Below are 19,740 nucleotides of genomic sequence, written 5' to 3'. Positions count from 1 at the left end.
CAGCTCACTTGTCAGTTTGTAGAATCTAGAAACAAAATTATTGACCTAAATTTGCAAATAATACCAACAGAGCACAAAAAAACTAAAAAAACTATCTATTCACAATTTCAAGGGGATAATATTGCAAGAGTTGAATTCAAACTAGGCCTAAGTTTAAAGACGTACATTGGTTCTAAAATGCGCAAATCTGAAGTACCTGAGGTGGAAGCTAACACCCTAAAGTCACTGTCAGAAACAGGAACAGACACTGCTTGGTGTGAGTGTGCACAGCCAAATTAGGAGGGCACGATTGCAACTGTCTGGTTCTAGAACTCCTGTTGCCCTTATGCTCAGGCAGCTCAGCCTCAGTGACCTTGAAATAAAGGTTGCGTGATGTTATCTCGATGTACGTAGATGCACATTGTGCAAAATAATATTGATAAACCAGGGACGATAGTATATGAACAGGGAGGCTGGGAGCATATCTTAATATCCAAAGAAAGATCCAATTATGAAATTGTTTACTAGCATAATATGAAGATTGACATTCGGGAAGTATCTATTGAACAAGACTGTTAATTCTCTAGACATAGCTTTGGACAAAAGGCCAAAATATTGAAAAGAACAATAAATAACTTAAACACTATTGTGCTCAGGAGCAACCTCACTTTATTGCTTCTACATGAATTTCTTGATTTGGGTCAACACCAAACTTGCCGGAAATCTATTAAGCAATAAAATATTGCTTAAAAATTCAAATTCAGCATGCATAGCATGGTATGTAGAACAAATGCAAAAACCCCTGTGTAATGATGTTTGAAGCCCATTCAACTTGAATCGGGATAAACAAAAACGAAATGAACTTGTACCTAGGCTGGTGAAAGTTGGTTTTTTGCTACACAGAATTCAGAAAATGGCCGTTATTAGATTTGGTAATATTGCAATCAATGAAGGCAATAGTGGGAAAGTTATTTATTGGTCTTTTCCATACTTCGGCCCTGCGACCAAAGCTATGTCAAAAGAATTAAAAGTCTTGTTCAATAGATACTTCCCAAATGTCAATATTCATATTGTGCTGGTAAACACTTTCACGATCAGTTCTTTCTTTAGATATAAAGATATGCTCACTGTTCATATGCAATCATCCCTGGTTTATCAATATTGTTGTGTGCAATGTTCATTTGCGTACGTCAGGATGTCACGCAATCTTTATTACAGGGTTGCTGAGCATAAGGGCAGGAGCTGTATAACCAGACAGTTGCTATCACGCCCCCTCATTTGGCTGCGCACACTCACTCCGAGCAGTGTGATGTCCCTGTTTCTGACAGTGACTTTAGGGTGTTAGCTTCCACCGCCCGTACTTCAGATTTGCGCATTTTAGAATCAGTGTAAATCTTTAAACTTAGGCCCAGTTTGAATTCAACTGTTAGCTCCTATCCCATTGAAATTGTGAATAGATGGTTTTTTGGGCTCCATCTATTATTTGTAAATTTAGGTCTTTCCTTTTGTTCTGTGCTTTCAATGTATTAATTTGTGACATCTAATTTATGATTCTAGATTCTATGAACTGATGATGGAGCTGGTCTCCATCATCAATCCAAACTTTTTCTATAAAGTTATGAATTTTTGTGGACTTTTCTTTGCTTTTAAATTCTTAGTTAATTTGCAATTTAAGCAAACAAGCAACATAAATTCTTTACATGTCTACTCTAGGACTTGAGGAAGAGTCTTAAATCTAAATAAAGTCTCTGCTTTGCAGTGTGTGAGTGGGAAATTCTGGATAGGTAATATATTCTCACATTCATATAAGAAAATGGATCGAAAAGCCTACCTTGTTACACCTTACACCACAGCAACAATTGATACACTGAGCAAAACAGAAACTGCTGTGGATCCTATATTGCTTGTGGACCATAGTTTGGAATCCAATACTGGGTTGGCTATTACATTCACTGTGCAGAAGGTGGGGGAATATCGCAATATCTTTGGCAACGCATCAGCAGCAAAATTGACACCTTCATAAATTCTTGCTGACACATTTGGATTGAAATTATTGCATTCTAGATACTGTCAAACGGGGTAAAAAAGGACGGTTTTGAGCGTTTTTTGTTAACAACTTCTTACTATGAAACATTTCAGAAACAAGTTTAGGCTCATTTTATAGCTCTTTGCGAGGGCTATCCAATGGCATCTTCAAAAAAATTCCATATGATATTCGTAAGGTGCCAGACTCAAAATAAAACCGTCCCGATTTACTCCTGGGAACGGGATAATCCGGGACACTTGCAATAAAAGTTGATTTTAAAACATTTGAAGCATGCAGAGTGTAGTACTCATCCCTTACTAACAGTACTTTGAAGTCCTCCTCTTTCATTGTAGATGATGTAGATGTAAAATAAATGACATTTTCTGCGATTTTTACTTGTTTTTCCTTTATTGATATTATATTACCATATTTCAGATCGTTCCTCCGTCTACTGTAAATGCATTTTTAAGGGTGTCCATAATTACCCCAAGGGGGGGGTGTCCCGAGTAGCCCCGCCATGCGGAAATGGCTGCCATTTTTTAGGAATGAGATAGGCAAATTTCGTCAATTACGTTTTCAAGCTGACACCTGGGTGCAACTTTTATGTAAGTAAAATTTTTTCATGTGGTGAATATTTTTTTGCTCCAGACCTTAGCAGAGGTTTTTTCAAAATTGCACTTTTCACACTTTTTTCCAGCAATTTTTTAGAGATAGTAAATGTTTGATTTCTTGACTAGCTTTATACATACGTAACAGATACCTGGTAGTAAAAATGTTGAAGTTTATGCCACTATTTTTAGTTTGGCAATATTTTGATTAGTTTAGCTGCTACAACATTTCTACAAAATGTATGACGCGCGTCCCGATTTACCCCACCCATCCCTTTTTACCCCATTTGACGGTATTTGTCTTCGGCCAACTATTTAGAAAGTAGTTGAAAATCTGAAAGACCACAAGCGGTGGATGCAGTGAATAACGAGAACAATAATAATTCTAGAACTAAGCAACGGTTGCTAGGACGTAGGTTTCATGATAGCTTTGTTGAAATGAGCACAGCGCCATCTCCTGGCAGTCCAGGTGGCAGAATCATGTCGAGCCTCACTCTACTTTGCTGCTCTCTCAATAGATGGTGCCACACATCTCGCTGCCAGATAGCTGTTGAGTTATAAGTGTTGCAGTGTGTGGAGAGTAAGGGATATACTATCAAAGTTGTTAGCAGCATTTTTTATTAAAATAACCCAGCAACAAATCTTGAAAATGGCTGTCAACGCTTTGGGCTATAAATCCATATATTGGCCACTCTGCTTGCACCCTCTGCACCCTGGCTAAAATCCTGTATTTTGTCTAATGTAGGAAATCATGAGGTCAATCTAATTAATCCAACATGGTGTCAATTACATTTTTAACCAACCATGCCCAGACCTAGTGTTTTGGCAATATTATGGTGCGCAATAGTATGACGTCACTATTTCAACCATCAATGAATGCGTGGAACCAAGACAAAGCTTAATATAAAGGAAAAATTTGAGAAGTGTCAGAATTACCAACAATGTCGGAATATACCGCGTTTAGCCTAATTTGAATTCATTCTAAATTATTATGGTTTGTTTTGGTAACATAGGAACAAACCACAGATTTTTTACTATCGATTTATTTTTAGCCTAATTGCCTCATCTACTTAAGAATCAAGATAACAGCATCTAAACCAATTTCTTATGTACTGATAATGCTAGTGCTAGAAGGAGTAAGACAGAGTACTTACTACTGAGAGTACCGTAGTATCTGTGATAGAAGATACTTTATTGGTCCAAGAATATAAAAACAAATAATAGTCCACAGAAATTCATATCTTTGTAGAAAACCTTTTGGAGACCAGCTCCATTGTCAGTTTGTAGAATCTAGAAACAAAATTATTGACCTAAATTTGCAAATAATACCAACAGAGCACAAAAAAACTAAAAAAACTATCTATTCACAATTTCAAGGGGATAATATTGCAAGAGTTGAATTCAAACTAGGCCTAAGTTTAAAGACGTACATTGGTTCTAAAATGCGCAAATCTGAAGTACCTGAGGTGGAATCTAACACCTTAAAGTCACTGTCAGAAACAGGAACAGACACTGCTTGGTGTGAGTGCGCACAGCCCAATAAGAGGGGCATGATAGCAACTGTCTGGTTCTACAACTCATGCTGCCCTTATGCTCAGGCAGCTCAGCCTCAGTGACCTTGGAATAAAGATTGCGTGACGTTATCTCGATGTATGCAGATGCACATCGTGCAAAATAATATTGATAAACCAGGGATGATTGTATATGAACAGGGAAGTTAGGAGCATATCTTAATATCCAAAGGAAGATCTGATTATGAAATTGTTTACTAGCACAATATGAAGATTGACGTTTGGGAAGTACGGTATCTATTGAACAAGACTTTTAATTCTCTTGACATAGCTTTGGACACAAGGCCAAAGTATTGAAAAGAACAATAAATAACTTTCCCACTATTTTGCTAATGAGCACCCTCACTGTATTGCTTCTACATGAAATTCTTGATTTGGGTCAACACCAAACTTCCCGGAAATCTATTGAGCGATAAAATATTGATAATACTTTAGATTAAGTGCATCCAAAAAAAGTTTTTTTTTAATTATATGTTTTTTGGGGTGTACATTAAGAATCTGAAATCCGTTTTTGACGGTCGGCATCGGAAATTTTTAATGGAACCTGTTCCTAACTGGACCTAACCTGCGAGGTTTTCGTTGATTGGCTAGGTTTTTCCAAGATTTCAGATTATTAATCTACACCCCAATAAACATATAATTAAAAAAACACCCTTTTTTTGGATGCACTTAATCTAAAGTAATACCAAATATTGCTTAAAAATTCAAATTCAGCATGCATAGCATGGTATGTAAAACAAATGCAAAAACCTCCGTGTAATGATGTTTGAAGCCCATTCAACTTGAATCGGGATGAACAAAAACAAAAGAAACTTGCACCTATACTGGTGAAAGTTGTATTTTTTGCAACACAGACGTCAGAAAATGGCCATTAGATTTGGTAATATTGCAATCAAGGAAGGCAATGGTGGGAAAGTTATTTATTGTTCTTTTCCATACTTCGGGCCTGCGACCAAAGCTATGTCAAGAGAATTAAAAGTCTTGTTCAATAGATACTTCCCAAATGTCAATATTCATATTGTGCTGGTAAACACTTTCACAATCAGTTCTTTCTTTAGATATAAAGATATGCTCCCTGTTCATATCCAATCATCCTTGGTTTATCAATACTGTTGTGCGCAATGTTCATCTGTGTACGTCAGGATGTCACGCAATCTTTATTGCAGGGTTGCTGAGCATAAGGGCAGGAACTGTAGAACCAGAGTTGCTATCATGCCCCCTCATTCGGCTGCGCACGCTCACTCTGAGCAGTGTGATGTCCCCGTTTCTGATAGTGACTTTAGGGTGTTAGCTTTCACCCCTCCATTACTTCAGATTTGCGCATTTTAGAATCATTCTACATCTTTAAACTTAGGCCCAGTTTGAATTCAACTGTTAGCTCCTATCCCTTTGAAATTGTGAATAGATTGTTTTTTTTTTGTACTCTGTCTATTATTTGTAAATTTAGGTTTTTAATTTCGTTCTGTGCTTTCAATGTATTAATTTGTGACTTCTAATTTGTGATTCTAGATTCTATGAACTGATGATGGAGCTGGTCTCCATTGTCAGTCCAAACATTTTCTATAAAGATATGAATTTTTGTGGACTATTCTTTGCTTTTAAATTCTTAATTAATCTGAGATTTAAGCAAACAAGTGACATAAATTCTTTACTGGTTCACTTTAGGACTTGACTATCAATCTTAAATCTAAATAAAGTCTCTGCTTTGCAGTGTGTGAGTGGGGAATTCTTGATAGGTAATGTATTCTCCCATTCATATAAGAATATGGATCAAAAAGCCCACCATGTTACACCTTATACCACAGCAACAATTGATACACTGTGCAAAACAGAAACTGCTGTGGATTTTATATCGCGTGTGGACCGTGGTTTGGAATCCAATACTGGGTTGGCGATTACATTCACTAGTTGTTTATCTGTAACTGACAAATTTTTGCAAGGAATATGTTCTAAAATCTCACTGTGCAGAAGGTGGGTGAATGTCGCAAGATCTTTGGCAACACATCAGCAGCAAAATTTACACCTTCAGAAGTTCCTGCTGACACATTAGGATTGAAATTATTGCATTCTAGATATTTGCCAGTCTTCGGCCAACTATTCAGAAAATAGTTGAAAATCTGAAAGACCACAAGTGGCGGATGCAGTGAGTAATGAAAACGACAATAATTCTAGAACTAAGCAATGGTTGCTAGGACATAGGGTTCATGATAGCTTTGTTGATATTAGCAAAGCACCATCTCATGGCGGTCTGGGTGGCAGAATTGTGTCAAGCCTCGCTCTACTTTGCCGCTATCTCAATAGATGGTGTGACGCATCTGGCTGCCAGATAGCTGTTGAGTAATAAGTGTTGCGGTGTGTGGAGAGTAAGGGATATACTATCAAAGTTGTTAACAGCATTTTCTTACTAAAATAACCTGGTGACAAATCTTGAAAATGGCTTTCAATGCTTTGGGCTATAAATCCATATATTGGCAATGCTGCTTGTACCCTGGCTAAAATCCTGTATTTTGCCTAGTGTAGGAAATCATGAGGTCAATCTAATTAATCCAACATGGTATCAATCACATTTTTAACCAAACAGACTCTTCTACATACTTCTTGATAAATCCTTCCATTTTTTATTTTCTCCATGAGTATCAGTACTATTCCTGTCATCTTAATGCATTGTATATATATGCCAGCTGCTAATTATATTAAAAAAAAAAGCTTCAAAAATTATTTGAAACCTTGAATAATATGTTTACAGATTTTTCATACCAAATATAAAATTATCCCCCTGACAATTTACTCCTGATTGAAATATTTTTGTCCAATATTCTCAGGTGCTGTTTAGGTTTATTTATGAGACCCCAAATTACAGATAATATAAAAAAATTACTTAGGTTTATGCCAAGTTTTTACCTTGCAGATCACTTAATTTCAAATTTTAGCTATGGAACACATTGATTTTCTTTCCAAATTTGTTATCATATTTGCAACTAAGTCATTCCATGTATTTTTGTGCAGCTTTGTAGGACTCTCTGTTATCAATTATACACTTAGTGTAGCATCATTTATGGATTAATAATTTATTCAGTGCTTCTTGGTGCATTTTGTTGACTTCATTATGTAGGGTAAGAAGAAGAACTATTTTCAACCCAGTAAATTCTAACAAACTTGAAAAATCAGTCACATGCAGGAATTTGTCTGCGTAAACATTGGTTTTAGCAGAATTGCTGTTCAGGGTAATTTGGCTGAAATGGGTCATTTGATAGTTGTTGATTACTAATAATTTTATTGTTTCATCTTCTAGGTTCTGGTGAACAAGTTACAATTCCATCTTCATTCAGAAAATTCTGTGATATATAATGGAGATGGATCTTGTGTTTTTATTTATCTATATTTATAAATGCAACTAAGAGCATTTCATTGAACACCTTCATACAATTATGGCTTCATCTAGAGAAAAATTGGAAAAGAAAAATATCTTGACAGTTGATGAGATGAGAAAAAAAATTCTAGTTGAAACTCCTCAACTGGAACTACAATATTGTTCATGCCTTCAAAAAGATGGTAAAATTTGCCAGTGTGCAAGGCCTTCAGTAAGTAATGACCAGTCAGGCACATCTACGTCATCAACTTTAAAAGCCCATCATTCCAGCATTTCTAAGGAACATGGATCACCTGAACATAGCTTTTGCTCAGATTCTGCAACATCTCTGAATAAGTCTCTTAGCAGCTACACAGTTTCTTTGAACTCATCAGAATCAACCTCTGAAAATCCAGCATCTAAATCTCTACATGGAGTCTCCATGAACTCAAAAAATTCATTGGCAGATCTGCCCAAACTTTCTATGCCCATCAGAAATCAGTATCACAAGCTGGATTCTCAATCCATTGCAGAGCAAACTTCACAAACGACCAGCAGTACTGCCCCAAAATATCCTTGGAAGTTACTTCATTCTAACCAGTCTACTTTTGAATCTTTTTCTGCTGGTAACACTTTTTTAGATCAGTCCATTTCCCAGTTGTCATCCAACATGTCTAGTACTCTTACTCCTACTCCTCTCCAACCCCTTCCTTATAGCTGCACTGATTTGTCTTCTTCCTCTCAATTGACATCACCACTCTCACCAATAGCTCCTGTCATATCCTCACCACCTTTGTCACCAATTACCCCCATTACAAATTCTATTACTCCTGAAAATATGGCCATTAGAAAAGCCAAAAGCAAAAAATCAATTGAAAAAGCAGCTGGTCCATCACAGTACATTTTTATGGCAGCTCATCAAATTAGTGAAGCTCAAGAGCATGAGAAAAGGAATGAACTTGCTGAAGCTGTCATCAAGTACAGAGAAGGAGTTGGCACTCTATTGCAGGGAGTTCAAGGTAAGCTTAAGACAGAGTTGATATATTAAAAAAACTTATCCCCTGCTTGATCATTTCCAGTTTTTACTGACCTTACACTCAGTATTTCATGAATTCTTGCTGTTACTGTAATTAATTTTTTCCTAACTCACTGTGTGATTTTAAGAGCTTTTCTGCTAAGCAAATGACTAATTCATGTTGAATGTTTGAGAAACTATGATTAGGACACTTTCATTCACATCAATGGAGTTTAATTGGTCAAAATGATTTCTATGTAATCAGAAATGGATAGTTTGGAAAATCTAGAATTAAATGGTAAAAGTTACATGTTTTTCCAATCTTTACAAGTGCCTAACCATAGTAGTTATTGCAAACTGGTTCAGTGTTTGGACAGAGTCTAATTGATTTCTTGGCAATGATTACATTGTATGGAAGTATTTATCTTGTTTGTTTGCATAATTTACTAACTGAGAATATAAAAACAAATTGCCAATCAAATTCACAACATTTTTATTGAAAATGCTTTTGAAACTTGCTCCTTCATCTAATAGAACTAGTCTGTGAAACATTTTCAATTAAAATATATTGATTTTGTCTGAAATTTTCTTTGAACTGCATGATTACCTAGTTATTGCCTGTTAGTTATTAGCCTTCATATGATAATTTGGATGTCAATGTTAATATTCTGATTATTGACCATTAGACTTTTTCCATATTGAGTCTTATCTGGTGTTTTCTAATGAACTTTGTCATTCTAATAAAAAAATTAATGCAATAATTTCCTGGATGAATTTTTCTCCATCTTACTAATACTCTGGCTAACTCTGGTTGCTACCATTTTTCTCTAACATTTCTAACTTGCTTTTCAAGCTCCTGGAACTGTTCAACCTGTCACCACTCAAGGATATGCTTCCAATTCCAACTGCTCCTACAAAGGTATCAACATTCTAGTTGAGGATTTTTATTTTCCCATTGTATATCTACTTCAAAACTAAGTTCTGTTAGTTAATGTGAAGTGAAATGTTGAACTTTCCTTGTAAAGATTTCAAATAATCATAAATAAATTATTTCTTAAAGATCTAATTGTGTGACTTAGATTTTGTACATTTTTGCTCAAAACATTTTTATTTTAAGTTTACCTTGTGCCCAGCTGGTTTGTTGCTCTGCAGCATTTGTAGGTTGAGGTCTTGAACTTTTATTGTACCTATGTGACTGGCCTTAAAGTATTCTTAGTGCACAGGCACATAACATCTGAAGATTAACTTAGTTTGGTGTGCCAAAAAAAATTAAATAGAGTACAAAAACAGAGAACCAATTAAACCAAAACAAAAAAAGACAAAATATAGATTGTCAGCTCACAAGATTTTGTGAGATTATTTCATATTCTACAAATAATCCTGCTTCCTACTTACCATCATCCCTAAAATGCTATTCATGAATCATCTTGACCAGATTACCATAACGCTGATTCTTCTTGCCTGGCAAAGAAACATTGGCCATGCACTTTTGACACATGCTCTTAGTAGAACAGCCTCCTAAACTATTCATGTAGGGAAATCCATGCCCAAACCTAAAGTCCTTGAGATGACTACAATATAGCTATTCAGGTTGACATGAGCCAACCAACTAACCCTACTTCCCCCCTACAGAGCTACAGTTAGAAACAAGATATAGGTACTCTGAATGCATCATATACCAATACATCAGAAAACCATAAAATTATTTATGGACTAACTCAACCCTTAAACAGTTTTACAGCAATCCACCAAAACTTTCCGAAACTCACCCATCATTAACTTACATGAAGAGAGCAATAAGCCACCTCTATACCAATGAAGACCACTGCTCACTCCTTCTTCAATAAACATTAAACAACTATCTTGGCCTTAAACATGATTGAGTGTTAGGACTGATTTCTAATCAGACATACCTATTCCCATGCTAGATTCAATGGGTGTAAAGTGCCACCTATTACTTTCCACCGGTCTTCTTTTGCAAACCATAACCACCCACAAATGAACACAAGTCACATGGTGATGCCCAAAAAATGTTCCTAAATCAAACTGTTACAGCCTGAGTAGAATATGTATATGCAAATCTAAAATAATGGCTGAAACTCAGATGGTGCTGGGAGATGATGCAGTTGTTTTAAGAAGACTCAACCCCCAAATGGTCAATTTTTACTGTGTAGCTCATGGGACTGCTATCCCCTTGACCTCAGAAACTGACCGCTTGAGAAGCACTGTAGGTACCTTGTTTATCAACGTAGAAAATGTAATTAAGGCCCTGAAAGTACTTGTACAAAAAAGCAAGCATCTTGTAAATCACAAAACACAAAAATCTTGGCTAGGCTGACTGAGAAGGTGGCAGCAGGAAGGGTTGGGTGTGGTACATGTTCACTGGGTCACTATGGGGTGCATAAAAATGACCAGACAGACAAAGCAGCAGCTTGTGCAGCAATGTCTAAAATGACGATCTTCATTGAATTAATTCCAAGTCAAGATTTCTACTCTCATTGAGGTAACAAATTCATGACTTATGTCAAGAACAATGATGAAGTGTTGAAGTAATTAAGTTAAGAGCAATAAAAGGCAGTTTTTTTCAAGCTCTTGCACTGGCGACTTGTGGAGGTAGATTTTTGTTTGCAAAGCTGCTGAGAATTTGCCACACATACTCATCCATAGATATTTAAAAGAATATGTCTCTCTACCTTCTGAAATGTATTCCTCTTATCAGTACTGCGCGTTATACTGGAGTGCAACCTAATTACAGCGGCTACCAAATGAACTCCTCAAGTACCTTCCTACTAGGCCTAGACAAAATACATGCTGGAATCTATAATGAGATTTCCCAAGACATCTGGATGGAAAACCTCAAGCGATATTTGAGTCTCTTGAAAGCAATTACTAACATGTGAACCACCAAACCAAGCCATGGAAACCTTTAGTGGACATCAATACTGGAAACAGAGACTGACTGAGACCACCAAGTGTTCAGGTGGCCAACTGAACAGCCAATGATGGTCCCCATACCTAGGAACCTAACCTCTGTCACAAAATAGCACATGCTTTCTTCTAGAGCCAAAAGTCTATGGCTCCTGAAATTTTAAAGCTGGCCAATATGGAAGTGATTAGAGACTGTTGTAGTGAAATAATGTATTGCTCATATTCACTTACCACTCAGTCACAAACATTGGTTTGCAATAGCAGTTGGAAATGCTGAACAATTAAACAGTGTTTTCTTTGTGTGAATGGTTAAAGTTAAGTGTTGCATCACTAATTACCGACCCACACTAATGACACTTGTCATTTACATAGTTGCTAATACATGATAATTTTGTATTCCTGTTAAGCCATCATCAAGACTATTTTGACTGTTGCTTAATAGTTTCATGTTTCTCAGGTGAAGATGAAGCCAATGTTGCGCGGCGCGAGGGAGTGAGGCGTAAGACAGCTCAGTATCTGCAGCGAGCAGAGCAGCTACTCTTCAGATTGACCCGACAAGCAAGTAACATAACCAGCGCTCTCACCAACCAGCCACTTTTGCCAGACAAGGTATGGTTTCCTTGCTTGGTTTACATAATGACAAGCAAGGGCAGTTTTGTGTCGATCTTTGATAACTAATATGATCTACATTAGTTACATTTAAAGTGTAGTATGAAATTTATATTTTTGTTACAAAATTCTGTCATTCATGTACCCATTAGGAAGTATTTCTTCAACTAACATTGTATCAGACTCCATTATTTGCATAATATATTGTTTCATTATATTACCACTTTCAGTCGTCACTAGATGGATGCAAGACTTTGCAATATCTATAGTTTTTTCCTCCCAACAATAGATCTGAAATACCAATCATCATGCTTCAAGAGCACAGATATCAACCTTAAGATTGTTATATGATCAACATTCTATAGGTAGTACTTACCACAATGATGAACTCTTTATTGACAAATACAAGTGTTTGTCAGGAGTGCATGAGTGGCCTGGGCATCTGCGGCCTGCAGTGCGACACCGACCTGCTGCTGCAGTACCGCGTGCTGGGTATGGCGGGCACGTCGAGCTGCCCTGCTGGTGTCAGCTCTGGCTCTCTGCAGCACAACGGGGTCATTGTAGCACAGCTGCCTCAGTCCAAACACACGGTCGCTATCAAGGTGAGCGATAATGCTGCGAATAAGCGATAACAGCTACTTATATTCATGAATATAAGTTGCAAACTAATGCAGCAGAGTTTCTAATAATCAATTATGTAAATCATTCCCATCATGGCTAATGCAAATGACCAACTTTAAGGTATGCATTTTGTATAGGCCATGTAGGACAACTAATAATTATTACAATGAAAAACATTAATGATAATAAATCAGTAAAGGCCATCATGGACAATACCAACGACTGATGCATAAACTCTCATGGAAGTTCTTGTATTAGTTGAGTTGCGGCTTTCATGGACTATGATGTTATAATTCTTTGGAAAATATTTTAAGTGTGATTTTCAGCACTCGTAGCAACAATCTTCCAAAATATCATCTTTGGGATGGTAATCACGAAATTTGTAATCTCTTTATTTTGAATGTTGCTCCATCTCTCATTCACCTACTATCTTGCCTCTGTTCAAACCTCCAACATTATAAGAAAGAATCTTGATGCTATTCAGTCGAGAATATATCGAATTTTTGTAGCATGTTCACTTATTTCTGAGGTTTGTTATTCAGCTTGTCGATGTTTTCAAATTTATGAATGGTATAAACATTTCTTAAAGTGCTAAAAATAATTCTAAAATAATAAGAAGAAAATATTTTTTTATGCTCAATATTAAAGCGCTTATAGAATTGTAAAATAACAAGAATAAAAGATTTTTTATGCTCAATATTTTCTTTTCAATGATTTAATTTTATTCAATGAAAAAATGGTTGTGTTTCCTATTGGGCCATGTATCAAAACTTGTTTCTTTCTTGGCACAGCATAGCTTTTTTGCCACATCACTTGTAGGAATTCTTATTTTCATGTATTGCCTTTTAGTTGCTGTGATCCCACAGGTAGCGGTACAGATCTGCGTAATTCTATGCTTTTTTCAATTTGCAGGTAATAGTGAAAAGCAGCAACGGGCGGCAGGGCAAGAGTCTGATCCCGCGCGGCGTGCCGCACATGGTTCCGGTGGTGTGCTATCATGAGACGGACTCTGCTATCTATCTTGTCATGAAATACATCAGGTGATTCCTTGTACTGTGCAAAATGCTAGTGTGTAAACGTATTATCTCTTATTATTATTATTTTTTTTGGGGGGGGGGCATGGGCTAAAGAGTTGCTCTTTGGTCCGGCTCCAAATTCCCTTGCGTTGGAGAGAGGAGGAACGAGCATTTTCTGGTCGGTCAATTATTATTGCATGGCTCTTGGTGTTTATTGAGACGTTGAGAACTTACTTCATTTTTTTCCGAAGGGTATTTCCAATTTAAATTAACAGGAATGATGAAACGGTGAGCGAAGTTTTCTACCTATTCTGTGATGTATTTTTCGGTTTCAGATGGCATCATTGCCATTGCGTTAGAAAACCTCGTGTCTTGATTCTACTGCTATTGCTGGAAATATTTTGATTCGAAATAATCTCTTCATGATTGGCTGAAAACGGCGCTTATTTTCTGGTTGTTGTGCGTCATTTTTCAGTGGCGGTCGGCTATGGGATCACATCAGCAAATACGTTTGTGAAGACTGTCATGTATCTTCAAGCAACACCCGACGCTCCAACGGCACCCGTTGCTCCTCACCGCAATCTGCTCATATGACGGCAGATTTTGATGAAGGAACCAATATTTATTCGGGTCGACGCTTCTTGATGGACGACAATTGTTTAGATGCAAATATAAACATGGCTGCAGCTGTCAAATCCAGCTGTGGGAAAGCAGCTGCAGCTGTGGGAAAATTATTCGAAGCTCCTGCAATAATTACTCAGGTAAAGACCAGTGAAAAAATAGTTGCTGTGGCAACTGACGAAGAAACTACCAGTTCGACGGCAAACGTTAAAAACGAGGTTCCTTCAATCGGGAGAAGTGAGTTGGGGCTTCGTAAAGATGATATTGATTTGCCCCCCACCAAAGAGAGATTAGCAGCTCAGAATGTTATGCAATATAAATATCAAAAGAAAAAGCTGTCTCTTGATGAAATTACGTTGCAACGCAAGGCGTCGACTTTAGCGCCCATGCAACAAAAGGGGAAGTCACTTGATGTGGTGCAGCACCATACGGTCAAAGACAAAATAGATTCTCCATCAGTTGGGGATACTTGGATGGGTTGTGAGAATACATCTCAAGTAGATGACACTCGTGACGATATGAGTACCGTAGACGAGAATGAGACAAGCAGGATTATATCGTCTCAGTTCACTTCGGCCGATAGCGACTTGTTGGTTGCGCGTTCGGGAATGGCTCACTACCAACCAATTGATTCGAGTTCTTGCGCGTCCAACACCTCGACGCTCGCTCCAGACTGGGGCGAGAAGACTGCAACAGGCACTGGGACTCTGCAAGAAGATCCAATATTCCAGGTTTCTGGCCCCAAGAGTGAAAGGCTTGAAGGATGTCGCGGTTGCGGAGTTGGTGTGCGCAGCAGTAAAACATCGCCCATATCTGGTCGTGAACTGTCTGAAGTCAACCTCTGTACTGATCTTGAATTTTTCCCCGCTCATTTCGTCTCAAAATCTGTCAGTGCTGAAGACTTGACCTTACACAGCATGTCGGCGCTGGAAGATGTAAATATTCAGCACAGCACAATATCTACTGTAAATGTAGTACCTCTTCTTCCAAAAATATTCTGTAAAATAGATGGCGAACATGAAGGTGCAGTAAATAATGTAGAAAAAGATGATAATGTAAGCATTGGGAGTGACACATTGTCGGGTGTGAGTGATGATTTTAGCTGTTCCATGTCAATCAACCATCTATCAGAGGACCGCAAGAAAAGTACAGGTGTTATTTCAACGACCACAGGCACCACCAACACCACCAGTAACTTGCTCAGCGAATGCGCCATCAGTGAAGGTAGAAAACGCCCCTGCAATACGCCAGACTCGGCGTTTGCTTTCATGCATCATTCTGAATGTGCTCTGATGAGCCTATGTCAGAGTACGTCTGCTGACATCACTTCACTGGAGACCACTTTAGAACCTTCAAGAGCCACGCTCAATAACAGCAACTTCAGTGTTACTTTGAACGCCAATGGAGGAAGTGCTTCTGCTGCTCCTGCTGTTGCTGTACTATGTGATGCAAAAGTCAAGACTTTAGTTTCAACTGGTCAAAATGTAACTGATGTTTCAAAGAGCAATGCATCGTCGCTTAGTGGTTGTAGTATGAGGGAAAATGTTGTGACAGAAACATCTTCCCTGTCATTTAAATGCAGTAAGAAGTTGCAAAAATCGAATAGTGATGATTTAAGTGCTGAAAAGAACGATAAGAAGCCTGACGATGAGCGATGCCCTAGTGAGCCAGCCTCTATTTCGAGCGTAACTCTTCCTTCATTCTCTACAAGCCAATTGGGGGATCGTTCAGGCTCAGAAGCTGCCTCCTTCGATATAGAAGAACTAATCCGTAACTCCAGACGACTATTACAGAACGTTGACATGACCTTGGAACAAAGCAAAAGCAAAGGTGTCAAGCCAGTGGCGTCTGAGGACTCGAGCACCTCCATTGATCAATCTGAGCTGCCATTGGACAGCGTTAGTGTTGGTTTTGACACGCCTGACGTGCCGAGCAACAGCACGCGCTGTAGTCACGTCTCTTCGGAAAGGCAGGCACACAGCAAGCAAATGGCGGACAACACTTACTCATCTATTCCTTCCATTGCACTCGATACATCCAGACATGCAGTGGCGCCGGACCCTACCAATCTAACTATTGACCACAGTGCGAGCAGCATGGACAAAGCCATGCGTAGTCCTCGCCAGGTTGCCAAAAATACAATATCTCAAGATGATACCAGCGTGACAGATGCTTACCAGTCATGCAAAGAGAGCCACTCGTCCAAGGACTCAGGAAGAAACGACAAAAATGCTGCATTGTTGGTCCCAAGAGAGTCCATGACATCCAAAGAAGACTCCACCAACCCTTCAGATATCCACACCCAGATTCACTGCAGCGCTACAGCCGAGAAAGTGCCGGAAGAAGTAGCAGATTTAAAAGTTAAAGCGGCTATCTTGTCACGACAAGCCAATTTTGAGAAGAGTGATACATCTCACAGTTCTTTGCAAAATGGAGTCAAGAAGACCGCTTTAGTGGAATTCATGATGGCCTACGGAGGGATGAAGGGTAATGATGAGTCAGCCTCTGCCTCTAATGACTCCACTTCCATGTCAGGATTGACCTTGAACAATAGCGATTCTTCTGGCGTAACTCCTGGTGATAAATTTGCCGGTGACGGGTCATCAACCCACAGTCTTAATTCAAATGAAAAACTGTCTCCATCGAGGAGCAATGGTGAAGACGTGAGTAGCGAGTCGACATCTGGACTCGAGTATTGCCGTCATCCTGATCCTGTTGTGAATGATGGCGACGAACACTGCTCGGAGACGATCGTCCGCGCCAGAAATCTTAGCAACGTTCATCTAGAAAAATCAAGAGTGCAAAATAAACCTGAAGAGGCCCTCAGTGAACCTCTTTATTTATTACCACAGAAAGACAGAGTAGAAATAATGTCTGTAGGTGAGCTTACAAATGAAGATAAAGGTGATAAATCAAATTCACTTGGCCGAAAGAACCTTTGTAAAGCAGGAATCTCTGCCCTTGACGGTGAAAAATTACAGTGCAAACTCCGTATTAGTGGTAATGATGGCCTGATAAAGGAATCTTCAGTATCAAGTCCAGTTTCTGCATGTGTGGCCCACGAAACTTTTGTTGCAACTTCTATTACGGAATCTATGTCATTACACACCTGCAAATCCCGTTTATCTGCAGGTGCGAAGTATGGATCACAAGCATGCGACTCTGAGTCAACCATGAGCAATAACCGCAGAAGCGACTTGTCAAACGCAACCGACCGATCGGCAAATTCTACGTGTATAGACTCCCGAGGCGAGAACTCTTTAGCTGACGGTTCTCTCATTGATAGTACAAGCACATCTTTCGTTAACCATCGTGTTGGCTCCGACATATGCCCGCGATCTGAGGATCCTCACAAAACGCAACTTACAGACGTCACTGACGACGAACATCTTATCAAATCCCCTCTCAGAGCATGTGTTCACCCTGCGTCCTTGCCTCACCAGCAGTCTTCGTTAACAACCGTATCGGAGTTCAACGAAAGGGAGAGCCCCAAAAAGTTCTCGATCATCCACCAGACGCCTCTATCAGGTTTATTGGAGACGTACTGGCTAACTGCCAAGCAAAAGTCAGGTCAGAGAGATCCTGGCCTTGCTGGAGAAGACAAAAGGCATCTCCCTGAAGGTCTGGTCAAAGTCTGGGGGGCTCAAATGGTCACTGCAATCTCTGCTCTCCATGACGTTGGCATCATTTGGGGGTGAGTGCAATGGTGTGGTGTGACATGCTCATTTGACTTTAAATGAATAGTAACAAGTAAACTCTTGAATCAAAGCTCGGCCCATGTTTGCAATCATTTCGATTAAATAACAGCGACTCCTGTGTTAATATCAACACCAGTAAAGTAAGTGCTCCTGCTACTATTGGTGAATCTATAGGCTCTGACAAGAAATATATCAATCAGGTATCTTCTGTTTCCGCGTCCTTCCGTGAATAATACCAAATATATTCCCAATTTTCAGGGAGACTGAGTGCGTAATTTACTGTACCTATGTATTTTTGCAGGGACTTTGGGCCTCGAAATGTGTTGCTCGAGGACGGCGGCTCTGTCATCTTAACCCTGGAGACCCGCTGGTCTAGCGTGGAGGTGAGCAGACCAGCGGCTGGCCACTGCTCTGTTCGCTGCAGGTCGACCACTTGCAGACCTCAGCCATGCTCTGGTCGAGACAACGCTTTTAGTCAAGCTTGTGAAGCTAATATCAAGAATTCGGAGCTAAGAAGCATTGAAGGCGGCAGTGCGGCAATAGATCCCACTCATTCAATGGAAAAAGTTCTTACTAATAACACTTGCAGCACAAAACCGGCCTCCGGGGGGCCGCGTGTAAGCAAAGTTACGAAATTCATCGATTGCACGAGCACAGAATCTAAGAAAAGTACTGAAGAAACGAATGAAAATATGGAAGGTTCTTGTATGAACCTCACAGTTGCTCACAAACAAGAAGAAGCTCTAAAGGAAGATGGGAACCCATGCAGTCGTGCGCGCATAGATTGCAATGCCACCAAAGCTTCTCAATCTCCTGGCTCGAATATCTATCACTTAAGTGGTGAGCATGCGAGTAATCAGCAATCTTCGGAGTGTTGTGGTAATGATGATCAAGCAACATCTCGGCAAGACTCTTATCATTGCCGTAAAAGCAGCGCTTGGTCATGTGACCACGTGTTGTGCCACGCCTGCCTGGGCTACGTGGCACCCGAGCTCTCATCGCCGCTGTCGGTGCCGTCGCCGGCCAGTGACTGGTGGAGCTTCGGTGCTCTTATTTACCATCTGCTTACAGGCTGCGTACGTATCTTATTAATCAGCATTTCAAGATCTTTTCATATTTTACGCATGGTATTTATCATCATATATTATAGATTGTAGAAGAAGTCGTTTGATTTTATGTTAATTACTGCACATTTGAACTTCGTTCGAAATTCTAATCGAAAATTGGAACTAATTCTGTTAATATGAACTTGGTATTCTGATGGTAAATAATTATTGTAAATCAACGAAAATTGCCCTTTATCTTCACACTGAAAGCTTCAGTCGTTGCTTGTTACCGCAGAGCGTGGCGGGGCAGCACCCGAGCGGCGTGACCAGCCACACGGAGCTCGTCCTGCCGCCCCACCTAAGCCCGGAGGCGTCGCTGCTGCTGTCTCAGGTCAGCGCCTGACTCAAGTTTCTTGCTTTATTTTATAACTTCAGGCGTTGCTGCTACCGCCAAGAATCAGTGCTATGATGAACACGTCTTTATTTGTGTGAGCTTTGTTTATATGTCTGAAAATCGTTCTGTTTCATGACGTGTATCACGTCGTCATGTTTCCAATTTTATTTTGTTTGTCAGGCGGACGCGTACTTTTGAAATACCACTTGTGAACGCGAATAAAATTTTTTTATTCTGCGAATTTTCCTGCTCCGATATT

At 39.2% G+C, this 19,740-nt stretch overlaps 1 protein-coding gene across 1 annotated transcript; it reads left to right on the top strand.

The window, feature by feature from the left end:
- Positions 1 to 7,516: 7,516 nt before the first annotated feature.
- LOC108674500 lies at positions 7,517 to 19,478 on the top strand (the record flags this gene model as incomplete). The annotated part of the gene is made up of 8 exons (XM_047885753.1): positions 7,517 to 8,552; positions 9,402 to 9,467; positions 11,934 to 12,085; positions 12,505 to 12,687; positions 13,619 to 13,746; positions 14,198 to 18,037; positions 18,343 to 19,117; positions 19,383 to 19,478. Coding segments are annotated over exons 1-8 (6,180 nt in total), but the record flags the coding sequence as incomplete, so codon positions are not given.
- Between the last annotated feature and the right edge of the window lie 262 nt (positions 19,479 to 19,740).

The sequence above is a fragment of the Hyalella azteca genome, unplaced genomic scaffold (assembly GCF_000764305.2).
Source record: "Hyalella azteca isolate HAZT.00-mixed unplaced genomic scaffold, Hazt_2.0.2 contig324, whole genome shotgun sequence".
NCBI classification, from domain to species: Eukaryota; Metazoa; Arthropoda; class Malacostraca; order Amphipoda; family Hyalellidae; genus Hyalella; species Hyalella azteca.
This window is presented reverse-complemented; position numbering and strand designations above follow the sequence as displayed.